General features: G+C 47.3%; 1 protein-coding gene across 4 annotated transcripts in view; it reads left to right on the top strand.

Annotated features, from left to right (window-relative positions):
* Window positions 1–22,136, top strand: part of SYN3 (synapsin III) — a 387,951-nt gene extending 365,815 nt beyond the window's left edge. For 3 of the 4 annotated variants that reach the window (XM_029597325.1, XM_029597326.1, XM_029597327.1), the window contains exons 13-15: window positions 5,930–6,026; window positions 10,106–10,358; window positions 16,674–22,136. In XM_029597325.1, coding sequence (XP_029453185.1) covers window positions 5,930–6,026; window positions 10,106–10,358; window positions 16,674–16,803 — 480 coding nt within the window. In that variant the 3' untranslated portion in view covers window positions 16,804–22,136. The remainder of the gene's footprint in view (window positions 1–5,929; window positions 6,027–10,105; window positions 10,359–16,673) is intronic. The other variant, XM_029597328.1, reaches the window with a different exon arrangement.
* The last annotated feature ends 4,908 nt before the right edge of the window (window positions 22,137–27,044 follow it).

Below are 27,044 nucleotides of genomic sequence, written 5' to 3'. Positions count from 1 at the left end.
AACAGTAGTAGTAAAAGAGCACAGCTTGCCAGTATCTGAAAACTAAAATCTTTTATCACGGGGCTAGGGAGTGCCACAGACAGGTTTGGCTTTCAGGATATCCACAATGAATATGCATGAGGTAGATTTGCACGCGCTGCTGTGTATGCAGATATGTCGCATGCATATTCACTGGGGATGTCCTGAAAACCAGGCCTGTCTGTGGCACTCCAGGAGCAGAGTTGCCTGCCCCTGTTTTATCAAAAGCGATCAGCAATGGCAATAAGTGAAAGTTCTAGCAATCTACTTCTTATTCACAATAAAACACAAAACATTGCTAGGGGTGGGAAACCTCCAGCCCTCAAAGGCTGCACACAGTGGGATTTTCAAGCTATCTCTAATGAATATGCATGAGGCAGATTTGCATGCACATGGCTTCAGCTGTATGCAGATTTTGTCTCCTGCCTATTCGTTAGGGATATCCTGAAAATCTGACTGGTGTGCGCCCTTCGAGGAGCTCTCTAATAAAGGAACTTTGTCTGGTGATATTGTGGACCCTGTGAGCTGCGCACATTTTAATGACTGAATGAGCCATTGACAGCAGATAAAGACCCAAATGGTCCAGCCATTCTGCCCAGTAAGTTGCTTAGGGTAGTTACTGCCACTCTGTGCAGGTTACACCTCCCAATTTCTTCATGTCCATCCGCTGGGATCCTTTGGGATTCCTTCACCGTTCCTGGCTTCACCACCTCTTCCAGGGGGGGCATTCCATGCGTGCACCACCCTTTCCGTCAAGAAATATTTCCTGACGTTGGTCCTGAGTCTGCCTCCTTGGAGTTTCATATCGTGACCTCTAGTTCTACAACTTCCTTTCCTTCAGAAAGTTTGATTTTTATGAATCATTAAATCCTTTCAGGTATTTAAAAGTCTGTAGCCTATCTCCCCTGGCCCTCCTCTCCTCCAGGGGATGCATATTTAGGTCCTTGTGATGGAGTCTATAGGAAACTGCCTCAGATCACCTTAAGGATACAGATTGACTACGACAGAGTTGTGACCCTGGCATGCATCCACGGGGACCAACGATAATATCCAACAAGCCAGGTACAACTGAAAGACCCAGTCAAACAAGACAGAATAGAAGTTGGAGTTATTCCTTGGCTACCCTACCCCATGGTGAAAGGATGGAACTATCCAAATTTTGAGAACCTTTGGAACCAGCTCACAACAGGTTTGTGCTGCCAAAACAATGAAGAATTGAAATTTCCAGAACTCTTTCCCTTGGAATTGTTGTGGACGTGGACCCTTGGACCGAGGCAAGGTTGTTTCTACCCACAGGGTCCTCACTGTCGGCAGGCGGAGCTGGCTGGAACAGAGATCCACCAGGAACTTCACCTGTACCAGCCCTCATTCCCCTTAGGTTGAGCCCTCAGGTGCTGGAGCCGGCTGGACTTAGGCGTGGGCCTCTGTGAGGAGATGAATCCATCGCAGAAGATGTTGGTGGCCAGCGGGAATAGAACAAAATCAGTCCAGTGGTCAGGGCAGGCAGTTTACAGCAGAGACGAGAGCACGCCGAGGTCAGGGGCAGGCGGAATTCAACAAGACGAGGAACAAGCAGTGGTCACAAGGAAGGCAGAAGTCAAACCTAGTCAAGAAGCAGTCGGAAGTCAAGCCAGGAATCCAAACGAAGACAAGCTGGGGATCCGAAACAAGGTCAAGCTGAGAAGTCAATCCAGAGGGAAGGAGGCAAGGCAGAACAGCAGGAAGACACAGTAGACAGACAAGGAGCCACAAGACAGGAACGCAGGAACTCCAAAGATACAGAAAGGAACCAGGAACACGAAGACAAGGCACTGGAACAGGAACCAGGAATGAAGAGGCAAACAGCTACTCTGAGGACTTCGACCTATTGTCGAGCCATCTGAGACAGGTCAGAGCAGAAAAGCCTGTGATGTCATCCAGGGGTGCCAGGGTGAATTTCCCGCTGCGGGCTCCTTAAAAGTGCCTGAGCTGCGCACGAGCTTAGGGACACCCTGCTAAGCTGAGTAGCGTTCCTAGTGCGGCATGTTGGGCCTCAGGGGTGGCCAGCCGTGTCTTTGACCAGGGTCCAGCCGCAGCATCGTTGGGCCCCCCTTCAACCTGGGACTGGAGGAAGAGCGGCCATTGTGGAACGGACCTGCGACTGGCCAAACAGAGCAGGAATACCCAGACCTGTACCATAAAGACTCTAAAACTCCTAAGTCCCGGAGGCAATGCCAACAGGACAAGTACAGTTATGCTGCTAATTTAGAGGCAAGCAGGAGGAAGGGCTGGAGTCAGGGGAAGAACAGCAGCATCACCCAGAATGTCATACTTGGCCCCTTTGAGTGGGAAAAGGGGAGTGACTTGGGGAACTTCAGATGGGCCCAGGAGCATATACAGAGGGTGGATGTAAAGCCAGTCCCTGGGGTGCAAGTTACAGACCCTTTTCCTCCTTATTTTGTAATGAAAGGGGTCCTACTTTACTGAGTTACAAAGGGAAGTGTGGAAGGGGAATTGATAGAACAGCTCCTGGTTCCCAAACCATATCACCAGAAAGTTATGCAACTAGCTCACAGCCACTTTCTAGGGGGGTCACCTGGGGGAGGAAAAGACTCGAGAGAAAATTTTGGCACAGTTCTATTGGCCGGGTTCACATAAACAGGTCCAGTTGTATTGGCAGTCTTACCCTACCTGCCAACTCACAAAGCCTGCCGGTATACCAGTACCCATAATTGAGACCTCTTTCGAAAGGGTGGGCATGGACCTGGTGGGGCCACTAGAGAAATCTACTCGAGGAAATAAGTACATCCTCATCATTCTAGACTATACCACAAGATATCAAGAGGCAGGACCACTACCGAATATGAAAACCCTGATGGTGGCGATCGCTCTAATGGAGGTATTTTCACGACCTGGGCTGCCCAAGGAGATCCTGCCAGATCAGGGAATCCCAGTTATATCCAAGGTAATGAAACAACTCTGCACCTTGCTCAAGGTAAAAACTCTACGTGTTTCGGTGTATCACCCATAGACCGATGACCTCGTTGAGCGCTTCAACAAGATACTCAAATAAATATTGAGGAAATTTGTGGATGAGGACGGCAAGAATTGGAACATATTGCTACCCTATGTGCTGTTCGCAATCTGCAAAGTTCCACAGAACTTGATGGGGTTTTCCCCTTTTGAGTTGCTGTATGGGAGGAGACAGAGAGAAATCTTGAACATACTGTAGCTCATGAGACTTGGGAAAACGAAAAGAACCCCGGGAAGAACCTCATTGACTACATTCTCTGAGTGCAGGATCGCTTAAAAAGGCTGGAGAGGCAGCCTGCCTATGCCTAGAGAAGGCTCAGGCTATTCAAGCCTGAGGTTACATTCGTTCTATGGTCCAAAGAGTATTCCAGCTGGGAGACCACATTCTTGTCCTCCTCCCATTTTCAGAAAGCAAGTTGTTAGCCCGTTGGCAAGGACCCTATGAAGTTCTGAAGAAAACAGGACCCGTGGATTACAAAATAGCCCAGCCAGATAAATGAAAGAAAACTCAGATCTCCATGTAGACCTTCTGAAGAAGTGGGTTGCACAGGAGTGTAGAATGGTGCAAGAAGGAGAGTTTGGTCCAGAGGTCCAACCTGAAGTGAACCGAACCCAGATTCCTTTCGGAGAGCAGCTGTCCAGAAGCTGACATAAAGCAGCTGGTGAAGCAAAATAAGGAGATCTTCTCAAACCTTCCAGGTCGTACCCACCTGGTGCAGCAGGACATCTTTACGCCTCCTGGAGTTGTGATATGGCAGTGACCCTAATGGATTCTCAAGGCCAGGTGCCGCGTCATTGAAACTAAAGTGAAGGAGATGCTCTAATTCGAGGTTATAGAGAAGTCTAACAGTGACTGGTCTTCATCCATAGTGTTGGTGCAGAAGCCAGATGGGAGCATAAAGTTCTGCATTGATTTTAAAAAGGTCATCAAGGTCTCAAAACCTGACATGTACCCAGTACCATTAGTGGATGAACTAATTGAGAGTCTGGGATCAGTGCAATTCATATTTGGTTTGCTTTGCATGTTGTTTGTTACTGTAAATAAATTGCACAAAGGGAAACAGCTAGTGTCTGCCTCCTTATACCTTCTGGCTGTTTGCAAGCTGCTATCTCCCGAGTTACCACAGTCCTTCAGTCTCATAAGTCTTTTGGTACAGACCCCACCCCATTCGGTTGCCTTTCTCCCAACCACTTCCATCTTGTCTTTATCCTTTTTGAGATAGGATCTCCAGAACTGAAGACAGTACTGCAGGTGAGGCCTCACCAATGACCTGTACAGGGGCAGTATCTCCTCCTTTTCCCTGTTGGCTATGCCCCTTTCTATGCAGCCCAGCATTCCTCTGGCCTTAGCCACTGCCTTGTCACATTGCTTCACTGCCTTCAGATCATCAGTCACTATCACCCCAAGATCCCTCTTTTGGTCCGTGCTCATCAGTCTTTCACCCCCCTCATCACATACACCTCTTTTGGGTTACCGCACCCCAGATGCACGACTCTGCACTTCTTGGCATTGAATCCCAGCTGCCAAACCTTCAACCACTCCTCGAGCTTTCTTAGATCACTTCTCATTTTATCTATTCCTTCAGGTGTCTCCCCTTGGTTGCAAAGTTTAGCAGTATATACAAAAAGACAAACTTCTCCTCCACAAAATCACGAAGATATTGAACAGGGCCGGCCCTAGAACCAATCGATGAGGCTCTCCACCCATCATGCTTCTCTCCTCAGAGCAGGTTCCAATACTTGCTGACGTTTGCCGGTCAGCCAATTTGTAATCCATTCCACCACCTTGGGAGCCACTCTCAGGCTTTTAATTTTATTCCTGATTCTCCTGTGCAGGACCATGTCAAAAGCTTTGCTGAAATCCAAGCAAGCCTCGTCGAGTGCTGTTCCATGATCAAATTCTCTAGTCACCCAATCAAAATAGTCAATCGGATTCATTTGACAAGACCTTCCTCTGGTAAAGCCATGTGGCCTCGGATCCTGCAACCCATTGGACTGTAGATGGTTCACCATCCTTTCCTTCGGCACTGCCAAGGCAAGGTTAACCCACCTATAATTCTCAAACATCTCTCTGCTCCTCTCAGTTTTGTGAAGCAGAACCATAATTGCCCTTCTCCAATCTTGTGACATTTCTCCAGTGTCCAAGGATCTCTGGACCAGGTCCTTCAGTGGACCCAACAGCCTTTCTCCAGCTACTTCCACCCAAACTCTCTGCTGTAAATGGAGTTGTAGCAAGAAAAATGGTGGCAACGTAGACATTAGAAAACGTAAACCAGATTCTGGATGTTCTTATGGTGCATAATGATGGAACATTGGAGCACATTGGACATTAGAAAATGTAAACCAGATTCTGGATGTTCTTATGGTGCATAATGCTGGAACATTGGAGCACATTGGACATTAGAAAATGTAAACCAGATTCTGGATGTTCTTATGGTACATAATGCTGGAACATTGGAGCACATTGGACATTAGAAAATGTAAACCAGATTCTGGATGTTCTTATGGTGCATAATGATGGAACATTGGAGCACATTGGACATTAGAAAATGTAAACCAGATTCTGGATGTTCTTATGGTGCATAATGCTGGAACATTGGAGCACATTGGACATTAGAAAATGTAAACCAGATTCTGGATGTTCTTATGGTACATAATGATGGAACATTGGAGCACATTGGACATTAGAAAATGTAAACCAGATTCTGTACGTTCTTATGGTGCATAATGCTGGAACATTGGAGCACATTGGTACCATAGGAGTGTGCGAGATTTCTTTTAACGATCACAGCATTTCAGGACTAGGGGAGTTAGTTCCCCGCTATTAGTTTGTGTGGTGAGAGAGGCCACTTTTCTACTTAATTGTGTGTTTTTCTAAGCATTTGTTTTCCAATCTCAGCAGGTGCAGCCCCAGCCAGCAAAACCACAGATGCAGCCCCAGCCTGGGCCTCAGCCTGGAAGTACGCAGCTGTCCCAGCCTCGCCCCACCCCACAAGGTAGACTGTGTGCTGGGGTGGGCACGATTTATGGCTTGAGAGTCACTTTAGGGCACAGTCTGGGTAGGATGGCAGGGACAGAAGGTCCCCCCTTGGAAGGAAGGAAGCAGCAGATGGAGGGGGGGGGTCCAGAATTTCTGAGTCTTAAGGAGGGGGAGTTTCCCCAGCATCTGAGAAGTGGAGGGTGAGAGGGTTTCTCCTTGAGGTGTGATGGGCTAGTGGCAACCTCACGTCCAGCCCGATGATGTCACTTTCGGCTGGAAGTGAGAAGCTGCTGTGGCCTAGGACCCAACTCATTTCCGTAGGTGGGTTTGAATCCTAACAGAGGCCTTAGCTTGCCCACCTCTGCTCTATGGGTTGCAAAGAAGCCATTGAGCAACAGCACTGGATCGCACGTCCTGCTGGACTCTAGAAGGGTCTAGGTTAGGGGCAGGCAATTCCAGTCCTTCGGGGCCACCAATCAAGCAGATTTTATTTCTCATGCATACGCATGCACACTACCTCATTTGTATGAAAATCTGTCTCATGCATATTCATACAGGATCTCCTAAAATCCCAACAGGTTGGTGGCCAACAAGAACTGGGATTACCCACCCTTGGTCTGCGTCAGTGGAATTCATTCCCTGCCCTTGAGAAGCGCCAACAGGTTGGGTTTTCAGGATGTGTCTAATGAATATGTGTGAGGTAGATTTGCATGCACATGGCCTCCCTCTTTTTCAAGCATATTATTGTGGATATCCTGAAAACTCGATGTGTTGGCTGCCCTTGAGGACTAGTCTAAGTGAACTCCAGTCTTGGAGTGACACAAACAGGACCGGGTTTTAGGATATCCATAATAATTATGCATTCTTACAACGGAGGTAATGCGTGCAGATCTATTCATGCATATGCACTCTGAATATCCTGATAACCAGACCTGTTTCTGGCACTCCAGGATTGGAGTTGCCAACGCCTGGGTTCATACATGGACAGAGCACATCTGGAAACTTCCTCTTCAAGTGATCTTTTTCAGCTGAGCCCGAGGAGTTGGTGCGAGACCACTGCCCCTCCCGTACTGGGGAGAGTGTGCACTTTTAGCAGTGTGTTCAGTGAATTGGAGAGATCCGGAAAACCACAGCGAGAGGACGAAATTAGGCTGGTGCATTCCTGTCTGTGAATGAAGGAAGCGCCCTACATAATGTTTGCGTCTTCGCTTAGAGCTGGGGCGCTGACGAGTCCCTGTTAGAGAGGCAAAGAGCTGGAGTGCGAAGGCAAAAGCTTCAGTTTATGCAGATCAGCAAAACCGAATGTCACAGACAGAGTCAGAGCTGAGGAGCCTCATCCCTCCCTCCGGCCCTGCCTGGGACCTCTGCATTTGCAGTTAACCCTTTGTGGCTGTGTAGAAGCCACCTCTAAAGCAAAGGGCGGCTGTGGTTCTTATTTATTTGCTGTGATTGATCCAAGCATAGAAATAATGTAAGAGGGATGAGGGGCTGCAGCTGTCAGACCTTGCAATGCCGTTATGGGAGGGAGGTTTGCGGGGGGGGGGAACTCGCTTTACTTGTAGGTGAGTTGAGTGTTTTGGAAAAAGAGTGGGGAAATAATGTCCATGCAGGGGGGGATATCTCTGCAGACCTGGGAGAAAGGCAAGGGCCGGGCAGAACTCAGGAAGGGAGAAATCCCAGCCGCACCTTTACCACTCTTTTTATTGAGTCCTCTTCCAGTTCTCACCTAGCAGAAGAGAAACCTGACTTGCTGTAGGAATCGAGAGATTATAAAGAGCAGGGATTGCACTGGGGGAGCGCATGCAGATCCTATAGCTCTTTCCCTCTCCTCAGAGGGCTCAGGGTCTCATGGGGAGATTTATCCAGCCGCAGTATTTTATGGTGGCGGCGATATCACTGCATTATTTTATAATCACATAAACACCGCGCGATAAAACAAAAAAAAAGATCACAGTGGAGGCTGCAAACATGTGCGATGGTGGCTGCTTTCCAAGGGCCGTGGCACCCACCACCTACAGAGGCAGAGCCCCCCCGGCACCCACAGACTCCCCCACACCTTCCCAGGCGCCTCTTCCCAAAATAGCCCAGAATCCCTGGTGCTTAGTGGGCCCCCAGCCCTTACACCAAAAAAGGACCTGGTGGTCTTGGAGATCCCTGGACCCCCGCTCCCAGGAAACCCCGCCCCCCCCCCATAACTCAAATAAGCATTGTGGGTGAGGAGGTGGAAAATGGCGTTGAGTGGGCCTGGAGCTAGTGGACGCTCTGGGCCTCCACCTCCCCACCAATGATGCTTATCTGAGGTGTGGAGGGGTTTGGGGGATGGGGTCAGATGCCGGGGACCCCTTGTCATCAGAACCTTTTTTGATGTAAGGGTCGGGGGGGGTGGGCCCTCGGGGAACCAGGAATTCTGACCTATTTTGGGAAGGGGGAACCAGAGAGGGGGTGTCAGGAGTGTCAGCTACTGCAGGGGGGTTCTGAAAGGGGGGGGGGGGGCCGGATATGATTGGAACAGGAATTTTGACAAAAGGGGAGGGGCTTGGGAATGGGCGGGGCATCGTTCCACAACTTAAAATGTTTTTTATTTTTGACTTTTTGACTTGGCGCCACCTCAGTAGGCAGCGGAGGGGTGGGTGGGGGTCTTGGCAGAGCCTGGGGGGGGGGGAATTTTTAACTTTGGGAGTAGTGTAGCTATGGGCCTCAGGGCCCTTTAAGTTATACAGTGGGAGCACTGGGACCGGCGCTAGCATTCTGATGCTCCCGCAGTAAAATATCTACACCTTCTTCAAACACGATAAAATGATGGGGCTGATTTTTTTTCTAAGCCAGTCACGTTGATTTATTAGCATGGAATTAGGTGTGCATTCGCTGCTTTGCATGGATTTGCAAAATTCATGCATGCAGATCACATGCAAAGCAGATAATTGTAATAGGGACATGTGTGGTGCCTGAATAGCACGTGATAAATGCTGTTTATCGCATGTTTTACCCTTATCATGGCTTAGAAAATTTAGGCCTCAGTTTGTCCTTCAGGCAGTAGAGGGTAAAGTGACTTCCCAACAAGGTCACATATGTATTAAATGGCAATAATGAGGCTCATTTTCAATCTGTTTTGAATAAAAGAAACAAAAAATGGCCTCTCTTGACAGACCCCCAAAAATGTTGGGATCCATTTGTTTTTTATATGCATATTTTAAGAAATGGCCTCCCTCCTTGTAAACTCAAACTCAGGGCCTGGGCCCGGCTCAGCCTCCAGTCAAGTGCCAGCCGCACCCGAGACAGGCGCTGAGGAGAAGTCACTGTGGCTCTGTCCTCAAGGCATCCAGCAGAGCAGAAACCCCTGCCCTTTTCATCCAGCCCTGCAGGAAGGGGTAAGCGGGGGCCAGGGAGAGGACCCAGGCTCCCACAGTTCTTCCTAGGAGGACGGGCAGGGCTAGAGAGGTTCCAGCTGGGCCTGCTTCAGTTCAGCAAAGTAGGCCGAGGCCCCAGGCTAGATTTTAGTGGGTGGCAGAGGAGTTGGAGGGGCCCGGTTCAGCCCGGCAAGGGATGCCCAGGCCCCAGTTTGATTTTAAGGGGCAGGCAGAGAGGTGGAGGGCCTTGGGGAGGCCTGTTTTTTGGGGGGCTATTTGGGATGGGGTGTTGCATTTAATGGGGGGTGCATTTTGGAAAACAACCCCGCCTCCCCCCCAAAAAAGCATTAAACTTAAAAAAACAAAGAAACAAAGCGAATCAAAACAGTTTGGGCTACATATCCCTAATAAAAAGTATTTATTTATTGAAGATTTGTGTATACCGCACTCTTATGTAACGTGAAGTGGTTCACAATGCATGACCCACATACATTAAAAATTATAAGGACACATCAGACATTAAAATAAGCAAAGCCTTTCATTATATTCTGCACAGAGAGGTTGCAAAAGCTCATTTGAAGCAGTATATGACTCCTACATAAAGAAAACCGGAAAGCTGAAAACCAATAGCTGTGCATTTCTATTGTGCCCACATGCTGCCGGCATGATCACCCCATCCTCGGCCTGTTTACGGGCAGCTTTCCTGATGTGCTGGCTGTTCTCTGCCTGTGTGTCTCTCTTTTTCCAGGTGCTCCCCGCCAGGCACCTAAAGCCGGAGGTCCTGTGCAGCCAAAGCTATCCCCGCAGGGCCAGCAGCCTCAGAGTCCCCAGCTGCAGAGATCCCCCAGCTCCCCACAGCCATCCAGATCACCGGCTGGTGCTTCTCCAGTACAGACCCCCAAAGCTGGAACCATTTCCCCGCAGCAGCCCAGGCCGCCAGCTCCTCAGCAGGGCCCAGGAACGGCATCCAGGCAACAGACTTCACCTCATCCTCATCTCAAGTAGGTGCCCTTCTAGCCATAGGAAGACTCGGGAGATGGTGCACCCATTAATGGTTCTCGGTCTGGTCCAGAACCCTGTAATAGGGACGTGTTCACATTGGTCTGGTGTAGAACCCTGTAAATGGGACGTGTTCACATTGGTCTGGTCTAGAACCCTATAATAGGGATGTGTTCCCATCGGTCTGGTCTAGAATCCTGTAAATGGGATGTGTTCCCATCGGTCTGGTCTAGAATCCTGTAATAGGGACATTTTCACATCGGTCTGGTCTAGAACCCTGTAAATGGGATGTGTTCCCATCGGTCTGGTCTAGAATCCTGTAAATGGGATGTGTTCCCATCGGTCTGGTCTAGAATCCTGTAAATGGGATGTGTTCCCATCGCTCTGGTCTAGAACCCTGTAATAGGGACGTGTTCCCATCAGTCCGTTCTAGAACCCTGTAAATGGGATGTGTTCCCATCGGTCTGGTCTAGAACCCTGTAATAGGGACATGTTCACATCAGTCTGGTCTAGAACCCTGTAATAGGGACGTGTTCACATTGATCTGGTCTAGAACCCTGCAATAGGGATGTGTTCACAAGATTCGCCAGCGTCATGGTTCTTTTCTTTTTTTGCATTTAGCTCGTGCCTGAGGCAGTTTACATCGTAGGTACTGTAGATATTTCTCTGTCAATATAGGGGACTGTGGAGGGTGGTGTGACTTACGGGATCAGGGCCCAGTGCAAGGGGATTAGGTGCCCTGGGCGCCTTCTGTCTTGCGCCCGCCCCTCCCCTCCCCCGTCGCATCGTGTCGCACTGCCCCACCCAGGCTCACGCACTCTCTCCCACTCCTCCGTGCGGAGGAAACCAGAGCAAGATGGCAGGAGGCGGTGCGAGCCGGGGTCCGGCCTGAGGGGGCCGCTGCAGGGGGGGTGGGACCGGGTTACCGCACAGCTGGGTAAGGACAGATGTGTCGCTGGCTCTTGCTGTCGCGGCTGCTGCCCCTGGTGCACTAGGCCCCCGTCTAGTTTGTGTAGTGGATCCGCTGGCTCTGAGCGGGATTTGAACCCTGGGCTGTCTGCCTGCTGCTATAATCAGTAGGCTACTTCTCCCTTGCTGGAGAACTGCCCAGTTCTGGTGAGGTTCGGCCTTTTTCCTGGCTTCAGGGTCAAAATTTGTCACCTTGTCAACCTGTAGGAGATGCCATCTGTCCAAGAAGGGTTCTGCCAATAGGCGACCTAGAAAGTCACCTAGAACAGCAAAGCTCTGGGGGGTAGGGGATTCTGCCAGTGCCAGAGCCCAGGCAGAGCCTATCCTGCCAGCAGCCAAAGAGTGGACGAGGGCCCCGGCTCTGCCACCAGCGCTGGTGGTGTGGGAGAGAGCGTGGGCGAGGGTGAGCGTGTGGGTGTGAGAGGGAGAGTGCATGTGTGTCTGAGAGAGAGAGGGGAGGGGGAAGCGGGTGTGTGTTAGTGAGTGCATATAAAACAGGCCCTTCCTGCAATCCAAAGTTCCCAGGTATGAAGAGCGAGGCATTATTTTTATCCTTATTATTATTGAATGGTATTTGATGTGTCTGCTGTTCTGAAACATTTATTGGTGTTTGGGAAATTTTTTGAAATGTTTATACGAGTTTTTAAATTCTGGGATTCTGTTCCATTCATCAGTTTTGAAATATTTATTCTTTCTCTTGCTATATTATAAAAATATTAGGGGCTCCAGTTCAGCATCACGGCGTCTGTGCTTACAAAGGGGTAGCAGAGCTCACCTGGAACTGGGGGAGGGGCTGCCAGTGCAGGCTTCAGGGAGCGGAGGCAGCAGAAAGCAACCTAAGGAGGGAGGGGAGGGCAGGGGAGCACCCCCGATCCTGTCTCCCCCACCCCAACACATACATCCCACTTACATCAGCATCACACGCACATACGGAGGTGAGGAGAGTGCGAGGTAGAACGAGTGGCTTCAGCCATACATACACAGCCTGCACCACCTCGCCCTACTTACATCACCTGGAGCAGCACGGGGAAATAACGCAGACAGACACACGCACAGCTCACACCCCCACCGCCACATCCCCCACGTAAGAACATAAGCACATGCCATGCTGGGGCAGACCAAGGGTCCATCAAGCCCAGCATCCTGTCTCCAACAGTGGCCAAGCCAGGTTATTTATTTATTTTAAAACATTTATTTCCTGCCTGTATCAAACCAGATGTTCTAGGCGGGTAGCAATACATAAAATAAACACAATACAAAATACAATCAGATAAAACAATTCTAAAACATCTCATAATGTAATATATAAGTATAAAATCAACAATATAAATCCTGTGCATTAATATAAAACACACTAAATGATTATTTTAACTCCCATAAGCTTCCAAAAATAAAAGAGTCGTTCAGTTGTTTTTTAAAAGCAAGTACCCAAACATTAAATAGATCCCATGATACTGATGCCGGTAATAAGGAGTAGCTATTGCTTATTGATTAATAGCAGTTTATGGACTTCTCCTCCAAGAACTTATCCAAACCTTTTTTAAATCCCATTCACACTAACTGCTGTAACCAACAATGAATTCCAGAGCTTAACTATGAGCGGAGTGAAAAAGAAATTTCTTCTATTTGTTTTAAATGTGCTACTTGCAAACTTCATGGAGTGCCCCCTAGTCCTTCTATTATTATCTGTTCTAGACCTCTCATGATTTTAAACACCTCTATCATATCCCCCCTCAGCTGTCTCTTCTCCTTCAGTCTTTCCTCATAGGGGAGCTGTTCCATTCCCCTTATCATTTTGGTTGCCCTTCTCTGTACCTTCTCCATCGCAATTATATCTTTTTTGAGATGCGGCGACCAGAATTGTACACAGTATTCAAGGTGGGGTCTCACCATGGAGCGATACAGAGGCATTATGACATTTTCCGTTTTATTCATCATTCCCTTTCTAATAATTCCCAACATCCTATTTGCTTTTTTGACTGCCTCAGCACACTGAACCGACGATTTCAATGTGTTATCCACTATGACACCTAGATCTCTTTCTTGGGTGGTAGCTACTAATATGGAACCTAACATTGTGTAACTATAGTATGGGTTATTTTTCCCTATATGCATCACCTTGCACTTATCCACATTAAATTTCATCTGCCATTTGGATGCCCAATCTTTCAGCCTCGCAAGGTCTCCTGCAATTTATCACAATGCACTTGTGATTTAACTTAGTGTCATCTGCAAATTTGATCACCTCACTTGTCGTACCCCTTTCCAGATCATTTATAAATATATTGAAAAGTACCAATCCAAGTACAGATCCCTAAAGCACTCCACTGTTATCTATTTCTATTGTGAAAACAGACCATATAATCCTACTCTGTTTCCTATCATTTAACCAGTTTGTAATCCACAAAAGGACATCGCCTCCTATCCCATGACTTTTTACTTTTCCTAGAAGCCTCTCATGAGGGATTTTGTCATTCACCTTCTGAAAATCCAAATACACCACATCTGCTGGTTCACCTTTATCCACATGTTTATTATTATTATTATCTATTTATTATTTATATCTATTTATTATTATTCTAACAGGAACAAAAAGAAATGAACACAACGCCCATATTGATCTTACTTCATTGGCTCCCAATTAAAGCACGCATCAAACACAAATCAATGACCATCATTCATAAAATTCTAAATAATGATCATCAAGGACTAAATGCCTTAAACATAACCACCCAGAATCCTCAAAGAAACCTACGTTCAAACAACTCAGGATGCTCAACATCCCCCCCATCAGAGATGCGCATCTGACAACAACAAGAGAAAGAGCCTTTTCCATTGCCTCCCCTAAATTTTGGAACTCCCTACCTAAAGATCTGAGAACCCAACCCAACCTCAAAACGTTCAAAAAAGAGCTAAAAACATGGCTGTTTTTCAAATTCTACACTGACCTTCATACTTCTGAACATCCTAACTCCCAATCGAACTTTCATCCAAAAACCTCAAAATAACTTCTCTCCAACCAGAACAAACAATCCCTCCTCCTCCCACATAATGATACTTTCTGGACTTGAAATGTTTAACCTAGAGCTGTTTAATATGCACATTGTTATACTTTTTCCATAATTGTTAAGAGAGTTACAATTTAAATTTTGTAAACCGTTATGATGGCTTTACTGAATGATGGTATATAAAACGCAACAAATAAATAAATAAATATTAACCCCCTTCAAAAAAATGAAGCGGATTTGTTAGGCAAGACTTCCCTTGGGTAAATCCATGCTGACTTTGTTCCATTAAATCATGTCTTTCTATTATGCTCTGTGATTTTGATCTTGAGAATAGTTTCCACTATTTTTCCCGGCACTGAAGTCAGGCTCACAGGTCTATAGTTTCCCGGATCACCCTGGAGCCCTTTTTAAATATCAGGGTTACATTGGCCACCCTCCAGTCTTCAGGTACAATGGATGATTATAATGATAGGTTACAAATTTTAACTAATAGGTCTGAAATTTAATTTTTGAGTTCCTTCAGTACCCTAGGATGCATACCATCTGGTCCAGGTGATTTGCTACTCTTCAGTTTGTCAATCTGGCCTATTATATCTTCCAAGTTCACAGTGATTTCGTTCAGTTCGTCTGACTCATCACCCCTGAAAACCATCTCCAGAACTGGTATCTCCCCAACATCCTCATTAATAAACATAGAAGCAAAGAATTCATTTAGTCTTTCTGCAATGGCCTTATCTTCCCTAAGTGCCCCTTTAACCCCTCAGTCATCTAATGGTCCAACCGACTCCCTCACAGGTTTCTTGCTTCGAATATATTTTTAAAAGTTTTTATTATGAGTTTTTACCTCTATGGCCAACTTCTTTTCAAATTCTCTCTTAGCCTGTCTTATCAATGTTTAACATTTATTTATTTATTTATTTAACAGCTTTTAATATACCGGTGTTCGTGCGAGCACATCACGCTGGTTTACAATAAACTTGAGAAAGGAGGAAAGTTACAAAAAACAGGGAGTGGGTGATGGAGCAGGAGCGAAAAAGGGGGGGGAGAGGGAGGGAGAAGGTAAAGAAGGAAAGACAGCAGCTGAGAAAGGTAGAGGAAAGTAACAGTATTTACAAAAGTGACTAAATGGCGTGGGTTAAACATTGTAGCTTAATTATAACAGTTAATGAGGGAAATATAGAGTATATAAAAGGATATATATAGTAGCTTATTTACAGCAGTTATAGCAGGTTATAAAAGATAACTTATTTAACTTGCCTATGCTTATGCATTATCCTATTTTCTTCTGTTGGATCCTTTTTTCAATTCTTGGCTGAAATAGCCTCTTTCACTCGCCTTTTAACCATGCCGGTAATCGTTTGGCCTTCCTTCCACACAAAGGGATGAGAAAGGGAAATAATACCCCGCCATACACACCCTACATATACTGCTCCCCCCAAGACACCCCCCCCAAACACACACAGACACCCCACCCCACCAACCTCCCACACACACACAGGAAGGGAGAGGCAAGAGATACAAAGTGGAAAGTGCTGGGGAGAGGGTGAGCGAAGGGAGGGAGAGGAGAACAAAGTGAGAAGTACAACAGGGGGAAAGGGGTGCAGAGTGCGTACCCTGACCCACAGACCTGCCTCCCCTCATGCACGCAGGGGGGTGAGTAGAGTGCCCCCACCTGACACCCCTGCACCCCAGGGATAAGAAAGAAGGTGCCCCCCCTCACATATATACCTGGGTCAGGGAGAGGAGAGGAATACAAAGTGCACTCATACTCGCACATCTACCTTTACCTGTACCTCCTCCCCACACACATAGGGGAGGGGGAACAAGGGAAAGAGTAGAAGAAGGAAAGAGCATCCCCAGCCATGCTGCCCCCTACATACACACAGGGGGTGGGAGGAGCCGAGTGGAGAATGTGAGGGGCAAAGTGCAAACACGCGCATCCCATCCCCCTCCCCCCTCCCCACACAGGAGGAGACCGGGCCAAACTGGATAGTGTAGGGGGGAGGGCGGGGAGAGAGTGCCCTATTCATACCCACACCCCTTCCACATGCCTTCTCCCCCTGGCAGGGCTGGAAAATGATTCCTAGCTTAGACCAGCACCAACCGTGCTGGCGCGTTTACTGGTGGGGAGGACACGCAGCCACTGGAGGGTAGGAATTCGCCTCCGTTCTAACTAGTTCATGTCTTATTTATATTCCACACCACCTGGCATCAGCCTGCCCAAAGAAGAGGGTGCCATATAATACAACCACCCTAACCTCTTACCATTGAACGGCCAGCTCTTTCCTGCACCCCAAATATTTATCCCAGCACTAACTACCCCTTTCTTGTCTTTTTCAGCAAATCACAGTCACTGACGAACAACTTCAACATATCTGAGCCATCTCAGCGAGGAAGCCACGAGGACGAAGCCAAGGCAGAAACCATCCGCAACCTGAGGAAGTCCTTTGCCAGTCTGTTTTCCGACTAGTTGCAGTTCGCAGCCTTTCTATCCGGATCATAGTCCCCCACCCCACCCCGAAACTCGTCTGTCATCCTGCCCTAAATGGAGAATCTTCTCATGTGTTGTGTATAAGTAAAGAAACACAGCAGGGTGTGCATCTGTCCACAGGGGCCTGGGCCTAAACTCTTATCTCATGACAAGTCTGAGGAGAGGCAGGAGAAATTCTGGATTGTGTGCTCCACCTGCCCTTCTGGAGATGCGTAGCAGCGTCGCCAGCCACTAGTGGATTTGCTAACAGTCCATAAGAATAAAATGAGACATCATTTCATGTCACTAAAACCGTCACGTGTGTCTGTGTTCCCGGTGCCGGGGGCATGTGCTTGGGAGCCAGGGACTGCATCTGGTACATGAAGGGAGAACCTCAGCGTAGTAAGATCAGCCGTGCACAAAATGGTGACATTGAAATGTATCTCCATAAAAGTTACACTGTCAGTAAAAAACATTTCTGTGAGTTGGCGACCTTGCTGTATAGGGATACAGTAATCTAGATTTCAGAGACCTTCCATTACAAGCAAAACCCTGACAGGTCGGCATCATTGCAGCACTGCATGCGGGCAGCTGTGTTTGATTTGCAAAGCTCTGAGGTGGCTGGCCAGCCAGCATCTTTCTGGCATCTAGAGCGCTGCCAAAGGTGAAAAGCAACAATGCAGTATTCTTGTTGCCCAGTTGCAGCTGGATGCAGTGAGGGAACGTGACCCCTTGACGGTCACATTCTTGTTGCCCAGTTGCAGCTGGATGCAGTGAGAGAACGTGACCCCTTGACGGTCACATTCTTGTTGCCCAGTTGCAGCTGGATGCAGTGAGGGAACGTGACCCGTTGACGGTCACGTTCTTGTTGCCCAGTTGCAGGTGGATGCAGTGAGGGAACGTGACCCCTTGACGGTCGCGTTCTTGTTGCCCAGTTGCAGGTGGATGCAGTGAGGGAACGTGACCCGTTGACGGTCGCATTCTTGTTGCCCAATTGCAGGTGGATGCAGTGAGGGAACGTGACCCGTTGACGGTCACGTTCTTGTTGCCCAGTTGCAGGTGGATGCAGTGAGGGAACGTGACCCCTTGACGGTCGCATTCTTGTTGCCCAGTTGCAGGTGGATGCAGTGAGGGAACGTGACCCGTTGACGGTCACATTCTTGTTGCCCAGTTGCAGCTGGATGCAGTGAGGGAACGTGACCCGTTGACGGTCGCATTCTTGTTGCCCAGTTGCAGGTGGATGCAGTGAGGGAACGTGACCCTTGACGGTCACATTCTTGTTGCCCAGTTGCAGGTGGATGCAGTGAGGGAAAGTGACCCTTGACGGTCACATTCTTGTTGCCCAGTTGCAGGTGGATGCAGTGAGGAACGTGACCCGTTGACGGTCACGATCTTGTTGCCCAGTTGCAGGTGGATGCAGTGAGGAACGTGACCCGTTGACGGTCACGTTCTTGTTGCCCAGTTGCAGGTGGATGCAGTGAGGAACGTGACCCGTTGACGGTCACGATCTTGTTGCCCAGTTGCAGGTGGATGCAGTGAGGGAACGTGACCCCTTGACGGTCACATTCTTGTTGCCCAGTTGCAGGTGGATGCAGTGAGGGAAAGTGACCCTTGACGGTCACATTCTTGTTGCCCAGTTGCAGGTGGATGCAGTGAGGAACGTGACCCGTTGACGGTCACGTTCTTGTTGCCCAGTTGCAGGTGGATGCAGTGAGGGAACGTGACCCGTTGACGGTTGCATTCTTGTTGCCCAGTTGCAGGTGGATGCAGTGAGGGAACGTGACCTGTTGACGGGTTGCATGCAGTCAGAAGGGATGCCGCCGGCTGTTATGGGGCTCATGCACTTTTCTCAGGGCAGGATCAGCTTGTTCAGGTCTAGACCCTGGTGTGTATTTTTCCAATTATGGAGAAAAAAAAGACGAAAATTTCTGAGATGTGACTTTTCTGCTTCATCGGCCAATTCCAACAAAAGCACTCGATGTGAGGATGATGAACAAAGTCTTTGCCTATGCACTGGTTAATTCTTACTTTTCTTTCTGTTCAGTGTCACATCAAGCATTGATTTGTTTACAGCAGGGGGTGGGCAAAGGTTTCTGGGCAGGGGCCACATTACAAGGTCTCATCAGCAATGGGGGCCAGGAGGCGTGGCCCCTTGGAGCTCAACGAGAAGGGGTGGGGAGGTCACCTTGGAGATCAGTGATTTTTGTAAAACTCTTTCTTAGCTCCAAAATAAAGAAAAATGTACAACCGTAAAATAAATAAGCAACACCAACAGCAAAATGTACCCCCAGCACTGAGTCATGGGCAAGGGAGCAGTTAAAGTGGCAATAGAACCTCAGACACAGTGAGAGGGACAATGCAGAGAAAGCCATCAAGATTTTACTGATGGTCAAGTAAAGAAGAGTCCCAGACTGACCTTCCACCACACAGCATTTTTGTAAGGAACGGCACAAGCTAATGAGCAGGAGGATGAACAGGGATTCTGATCTTTTTCCTTAAATTCTCCCTCCTCGTGCTCACTAGCCTGCATCTTTCTTGTACCTGCCTACCTCCCTCGCCACCACTATCCATCATCCAAAGAGGGCCCGACTGCTAGCGGACATCATGAACATAAGGCTTGCCATAGTGGGTCACACCAAAGGTCCATCAAGCTCAGCATCCTGTTTCCAACAGAGGCCAATGCAAGTCGCAAGTACCCATTAAACATTAAATAGATCCCATGCTACTAATGCTGTTAACAAGCAGTGGCTATTCCTTATTAATAGCTGCAGATGCTCACACTAAGTGCCATCTTAAGAGGCCCCGACTGCTAGCAGACATCACACGAGGCCCAAGGTCGCTGATACTGACACTGAGCATCATCATAAGAGACCCCCCACTGTTAGAGGACATCACAAGAGGCCCAAGGTCGCTGATACTGACACTGAGCATCATCATAAGAGACCCCCCACTGTTAGAGGACATCACAAGAGGCCCAAGGTCGCTGATGCTGACACTGAGCATCATCATAAGAGACCTCCAACTGCTAGAGGACATCACAAGAGGCCCAAGGTCGCTGATACTGACACTGAGCATCATCATAAGAGACCTCCAACTGCTAGAGGACATCACAAGAGGCCCAAGGTCGCTGATACTGACACTGAGCATCATCATAAGAGACCCCCAACTGCTAGAGGACATCACAAGAGGCCCAAGGTCGCTGATACTGACACTGAGCATCATCATAAGAGACCCCCAACTGCTAGAGGACATCACAATAGGCCCAAGGTCGCTGATGCAGACACTGAGCATCATCATAAGAGACACCCAACTGCTAGAGGACATCACAATAGGCCCAAGGTCGCTGATGTTCATACTGAGCGTCATCACAAGAGGTTCCAGCTGCGGCTATAGTGGACCTTGTGCTTGACAACAGGCACATGATTATGTTGGCCATTCAGCTTTGGTGGGCCAGACTGAATTAAAAACTTTAAAAGGTTCAGGGGCCTAAGAATTAATGGCTTCAGGCCCGTTCTGACCCATGGGCCTTAAGTTTGTTTTAAAGTTATTTCCCCCGCTTTTATGACATGGTTTAATATTTATAATGTAATATGGCAGCTCTGTGCTCTTCCTTTGCCAGTAAGGCATGCTGCTAACTTATTTATTTATTTATTTTTATACACCGGTGTTCCTGTATGAAATACAGATCACATCGGTTTACGTTGAAACAGAACATAAATTTCGCCAAGAGGCATTACATAGAACAAGGTTACGGAACTTGGAACAGGGTGAACTAGTTCAAAATTAACATTAACATTGTAAAATTTATGACCATAAGAAAAACATAAACAAATTAGCTAACAGGTCTCATTGCGCATCAAAATTATAAAAAGTAAAACTGAAAAATAATATAATAATAATACAAATAATGGCTAGGAACGAATTCTTTACAATTACCTAAACGCTTTTCACAATAAATATTTTCCCAGCTCACTTACAGGAGGATCAAGCCCTGTATGATGACGCCATGAAACCTCTCTAGCAATCACGGTCGTGTGATATTCTTTCAAGTATTAAACACACATTTGGTCATCTAGGGGCCTGATTGCAGAAAAATATATCCGATACCCTCGTGTACTCTGTGCAGCACCTGCTTCAACAGCTCCCAAACGCAATGTCAACTCTTCAGAGGTCCCTCACGTGACCTGGAGCCAAACTATCTGGAATGTACATTTCACGCTTCTTCTAACTAAAAAGAGCAGGGATGAGCTCATTGGAGCGCAGCTCCCCTTCAATCCATCCAACGGGTTGGCCCCCAGCACAGTGTGGGTGAGGCAGAAAGAGACACGTGGCCCGTCTAATCTGCCCGGCCAGGGTTGGGTTTTTTAAAAATTTCTTCTGGGGCAGTAACTGCTGCTCCGTGCAGGTCATCTCTTTTCTTCATTTCCGTCCTTTAGCCACTAGGGATCCTCTGTGCTTATCCCACACGCTCTTCATTACTGTTCATTACCTCTCTGGTCTTCACTACAGCTTTTGGGAGAGTATCACACGCGTTCATCACCCTTTCTGTGAACAACTATTTCCTAACAGTGTTCCCGAGTCTAGCCCCTTGCAGTTTCATGTCATGAACCCTAGTTCTGCAGATTTCTTTCCATCCGAAAAGGTTTTATTCTTGTGCATTATTAATACCTTTTAGGAATGTAAAAGCCTGCATTGTATCTTGTCTATCCCTCCTCTCTTGCAGGGTACACACATTCAGGTCCTTCAGTCTTATTCCATATGGCCTTTGATGCAGACCCCAGGACCGTTTCCATCCTGTCTCTAGCCCTTTTGAAATGGTCTCTCTCATATCCTGGATTCCTGGCCTGGTGTCTCTTGCCAACCAGTCAGCTCTTGAGCCAGTTGCAAAGCGATGAGGCAACTACCCCTATTAACCCAAGTACACTTTCGAACTGTTCTACAAGCGCTTATATTCGCGAGCACAGACTATTGTAACACACTCTTCCTTGGATTACCACATTCAACACTAAGACCACTACAAATCTTACAGAACTCTGCAGCCAGAATCCTAACTGGAAAAAGCAGAAGGGACCACATCACTCAAACTCTTGCCGAATTACACTGGCTGCCAATTGAACATAGAGTGCAATTTAAAACACGTTGCACAGTCCACAAGCTAATCTATGAAGAAAATACGGACTGGTTGAACACTGCATTAAGGCTACATGTTCCCCAAAGAAATCTCAGCTCAGCAAATAAAGCTCTACTGACCATACCCTCTGTAAAGACAGCTAGACTGACACAAGTAAGGGAGAGAGCACTGTCATTAGCCGGCCCAATTTTATGGAACTCAATGCCACCCAAAATAAGATTAATGAGAGATTTAAAACTCTTCAAAAAGAGCTTAAAAACAAGAAGTATAAAACATCAAACATAACAGAAAGAAACATGCTAATAAAAAGAAAACATATTTCAAAAGTTGATGAACTGAATATCCAATAATTAAAAATTCATATAAAATGTTTAACACATTTTCCAAATACCAATGAAATATTTCAAAACAGTAGACACAAACATCCAATAATTAAAACCAATAAAGATTAAAAAATCCCTGCTCTTAAATCAAATTAAAGAAAAAACCCGAGAACTTTTGCCTTTGATTCCAAAAACCCTGAAATGGTTGGGGAATGAGGGATGTGTACAGACTTTATCCTCTTGCTCTCATATACACACTCTCGCACACTCGGACACACACACACACTCACCTGTTCACTCACACACGTTGTCACATTATCACACACCAGTCACGCACACACATTATCACTGACACACAAATCCTTCGTCACACATATAGGTCACACATGCTCACTGACACACACATACGCTGAGTCACACGCTCGGTCACTTATGGTCAGTGGTCACATCGGTGATTAGGGGGATGCAAACATGTCGCTGCGGTAGATGACCTTTGCCTTAGAAAAGGGCAGGCTGTTTTTTTTAGTTTTGGGTTTTGCCGTGGCCCAAGGACAAGGGGGACGCGTGGCAGAGAAGCAGACACGAGCCGGTGAGAGGGGAGGCGGTGGCTGAAAGTGAGGAGAGAAGGTCCAGGAGTGCTACCACTGCCACCAGAAAAGTCAGTGAGGGAGTGGGTCGGAGGAAACGTCTGGTTTGGTAGAAGGGCAGCTGGGGCCCCACACGCATGGCGCTGCTACAACCAACACAAACCAAGTGCTTGGCCCACCGGGGCATTCCCAAAGCCCATATAAGTCAATCCACCCCAGGTCCTCCCAATTTCCTTCACAGTATTTAAGGTTCCAAAAATTTGCATATTAAAATGTCTTGCAGCAGCTATATTTCAACATGAATTAAAACAGAGGCAGCAGCCAGCAGAGTGGTGGTCATGACTTCTTCCTCCATGCCAACACCTCTATGGTTGTCGAGAGGATAACCTACAGCGCCCCCTTGTGTGACATCCTCCATTTGTTGCCACCGTTTCATTTCTGTACAAGTTACATAGCTGCGCTGTATCCAAGCACCGGCATCCAAAATCAAATTTAAAAAATAAAAGCAGCAAATATTCCTTCTTTACAGCTTGTCAGTAGTTTCTTCATGTAAGGGAGCTGGCAGCACTGACGCACCTCCTGTTCCGGCATGTGGTGGGGTTTGGGCAGTTTACAGATGTCCTGCTTGCAGTTTGCTAGAGTGGTGACCCCTGTTCCAGGCAGGGTTTAGCATCAGGTCCAAGAAGGCCCTCGTGCTGTACTTGGGCTGCAGGAGCTTGCAGAGTCACAGAGCCCAGTGGATGTCCTGGTCATCACTCAACAGCACCTATTGGTCAGCCAGGGAGCCACAGCCTGTAGTCAAGGCTAGGAAGATACTCGCTGGCTCTCCCCTCCTCATCAAAGAAATGCAAACAAAGTCTTTCAAACTTAGAATTTCCCTGCAACTCAAAACTGTCATCATCTTGTACATAGTGGGGTGCTTTTGTTAGCCTGGGGAGAGCTAGAATGTATGCAAGCATCACCTGTACATTTATTTATTTTATTTATTTAAAAGTTTTTATATACCGTCATTAAGTTATTTACCTTCATAACGGTTTACAATGGGGCACATATATCAAGGAGAATATAGATCATACTTTAAATACAGGGTGCCATTATTATTCGGTAACAATACGACATTAAGTAAAGTATGGTTTATGACGTGGAATTTTCATTGATGAAATTCTCATGGGGGATTGTATGTTTTATTGCTATTCAACCTATCGGTTTGTCTACAATTATACGAGGGATAAAATAATTTCCAGGTAGAATCTGCAAGTTGTGAGCTGGGTGCTCTAAGTCCGCTTATCCTTATTTATTTGCTTGCGTCGTTCTCTTTCTTGAAGGCTTGTGTGAAAAGCCAGGTTTTGAGGTGTGTTTTGAAAAGTTTATGATTTCTCTGGAGTCTTAGATCGAGGGGCGTCGTGTTCCATAATATGGGACCTGCCAGGGACAGTGCGCATTCCCTAACCTGGGTTAGTCTTGCTGTTTTCACAGGAGGAATGGTTAAGAGGGCTTTGTTTGCCGATCTTAAATTTCTATGTGGAACGTGTACTCGAAGTGCTGTGTTCAGCCAGGAATCACTAAAAAAAAAAATCACTAAAAAAAAACAAATTCCCAAATTACCAGTGCTTTCTTTAAAATGAATATATTTTTCTTTTCTTGTAGAACAAATGTTTGGAAAAAGCATTTCAGCATGTCTATATTCCTTCCCTTTTGTCTGCCACTTTCATTACCCAGTTTTGGAAATGGTTTGTAAGATGCAAAGCTGTTGGCTCAGCCCAGGAGAATCCAGCACCCTCCTAACCATTTGTTTTGTTCACCAATCATGTTCCATTCCTGAAAAATACAAAATAAACTTCCAGTTCAACTGATAGCAAACAATGGCTTCAGGCTCTAATTCTACAGCCTGGACTCTTAAAGCAATCACACTGTGAACGATCTAGGAGGAAACCATGATAAAATCATTCAGAGGGTAGCACTGGCTTAAATAAAATAACCCATATCTTTGTTCATTTACAAGACTTTTCAAATTATGCCCTGTAGAGAAACAGGGGTTTTGCATGGTTTGTGGTTTATTGTTCTGCCTGTGACCCTTTTTCCCCAGTGAGCTCATTTCCTGTCTGCTGGTCTGCAGGTGGTGTTTGACCTCTGCACTGTCATTCAAACAGAGGCTTTGGAAGGTGGCTTGATCAGCATACACATCCCAGCAGCCCTGAGGTCATGCAATACTGAAACATCCTGCAGTGCCATTGGCCAGAAAGCTGTTAGTATTGTGTGTTCTGATTGGCCCTGGCACAGAGAACTCACCCTGCGGGTTCTGGAACTCTCCAGTCTCACCTGGGAGTGCAGAGGGAGCAGAGCTCTGTGCTGAGGACCTGTTTCCTGACCTCCCCAGGCACTAACCAAGTAGTGAAAAGTGTTTAGCTAGTTTCTACTGTTTAATCCTTGTTGTTTTACCTGTTTCTGTTTGCAGTTTAAATCTTCCATCCATTCACTGTTCTTACTTTTTCTTAATAAACTTTAGTTTATTAGCTCTGCCTCTCTTGGACTGATTAACAATGCTGATATTGTATTTGGTCTGTGGGTGTTTTTCTAGGAACTGTGTGACCCTTCCGTTGTCTGGGGTCCCAGTGTCCCCAGAAACCACCAGGGGATAGCTTGTAGACAGGGAACTTGCCCAAACACCAGTAGGAATCCAGGTGGGAGGTTGCCAGTAGGAGCACATGTGCAGGTGCAGCCAGGCTTGTACAGTGCTTGGCAGGATCCTCCAAGTGGCCACAGGGTTACCCTACGTGGATATTAAGGGTGGCGCTGTGGTGTTACGCAACAGGCCGCTGTTCTTTTCGGGTGGCAGGGTGGGATCAGGTGGGATCAGGCTTAGTATGTGGGGTGAGGGTCATCACTTAGTGGTTCAGAATGATTTTGCTCTGCAACCTCCAGGCACAGAGCATAGTGAATGTGTAACAGAAGCAGTGTCCCTTCCCTCATTCAGTTTTTGTTGCAGTGTTAGGAGATCAGCTGTGTGCGGATGGCAGACGACCACAGGTGGATGGCGGATAACAGAAACCATCAGACACTGGACATGCCTGTCCTAACACAAGAGCAATAGGATGTCCACAACGATGAGTAACTGGACTCATCCCTTCCGGTTAGGGGGCAACAACCCATCCTGAGATCCAGTCCAGGTGAGCGAGCCGTCTCCTTACTGGAAGAGGCCCAAGAATTGGCAGGATCTGATACCACATCAGCTGAAATCCAACAGATCTACATGCAGCTGCGTCAGGAAGAACAAGTGCTGAAGGTCAGACGGTGGCAGCAATAGAAGGAGACCAATGGCGGAAGGAGGAGGGGAATTTCAGCTTTAGAAAATGAAGATGGAGATGGAATTGGCTCGTATCCAAGGCTCCAGCCCATCCTCTGCACCAAGATCCACAACCCGGATAGGGCCAAACTTGTTTGCGCAGTTTGATAACACCTGAGGTGATAATGGGTATCTAACTGCCTCTGAAAAAATGTTCTGCTTCAATGAGATTCCTGAAAAAGCCTGGGTGCAGTATTTGGGAGGAAAACTCCCTGGGAGAGCACTCGAGGCGTTCCAAGGACTATCCATGGAGATATGCTCCCAAGTTGAGGAGGTGCGCAAGGCTTTAGTGAACCGTTATATTACCCCTGAGACCTATAGAATTAAGTTCCAGAATTTGCAAAGGGGGTAGACGATAGCCACAGTGAGTTTGTGATTCAGCTAAGATCCCAGCACAACCAGCGGCTCACTGGAATAGAGGTTAAAACTCTGGAGGACTGCTGAAACCTGATGGTCCTAGAGCAGTTCTTACAGCGCTGCCGTCTAGAGGTGAGAAAGCATGTTCAAGATCACCAGCCCTGTACCCCAGAGAAGGCAGCTGAACCCCTGGTCAGCAAAGAGAAGCCACCCATATCCCCAGTAGCAAGGAACTAAGTGAATTCAAGGCCTTAAATCTAATGTTCCTGCAACCACAGCGACAGTCAGCAAACCTCCCAGTTTTCCTCAGTGTGGTCGCACAGGACATTTCAAGGCAGATTGCCCAGACAACCCCAAGCCTGCACTGAGAAGCACTCCAGCTCCTGCACCACAGCTGGAAGCTTTTGTGGGAGGTCCCAGTTCTAGGGAAGATGCCTACGCAGTAGCAACACCATGAGGAGTTACCGGATATTCATCAATCAAGGAGGCAGATGAGCTTC

Source organism: Rhinatrema bivittatum, chromosome 4, assembly GCF_901001135.1.
Source record: "Rhinatrema bivittatum chromosome 4, aRhiBiv1.1, whole genome shotgun sequence".
NCBI lineage: Eukaryota > Metazoa > Chordata > Amphibia > Gymnophiona > Rhinatrematidae > Rhinatrema > Rhinatrema bivittatum.
Note: the sequence above shows the minus strand (reverse complement) of the source record. Positions and strands in the feature narration are given on the sequence as shown.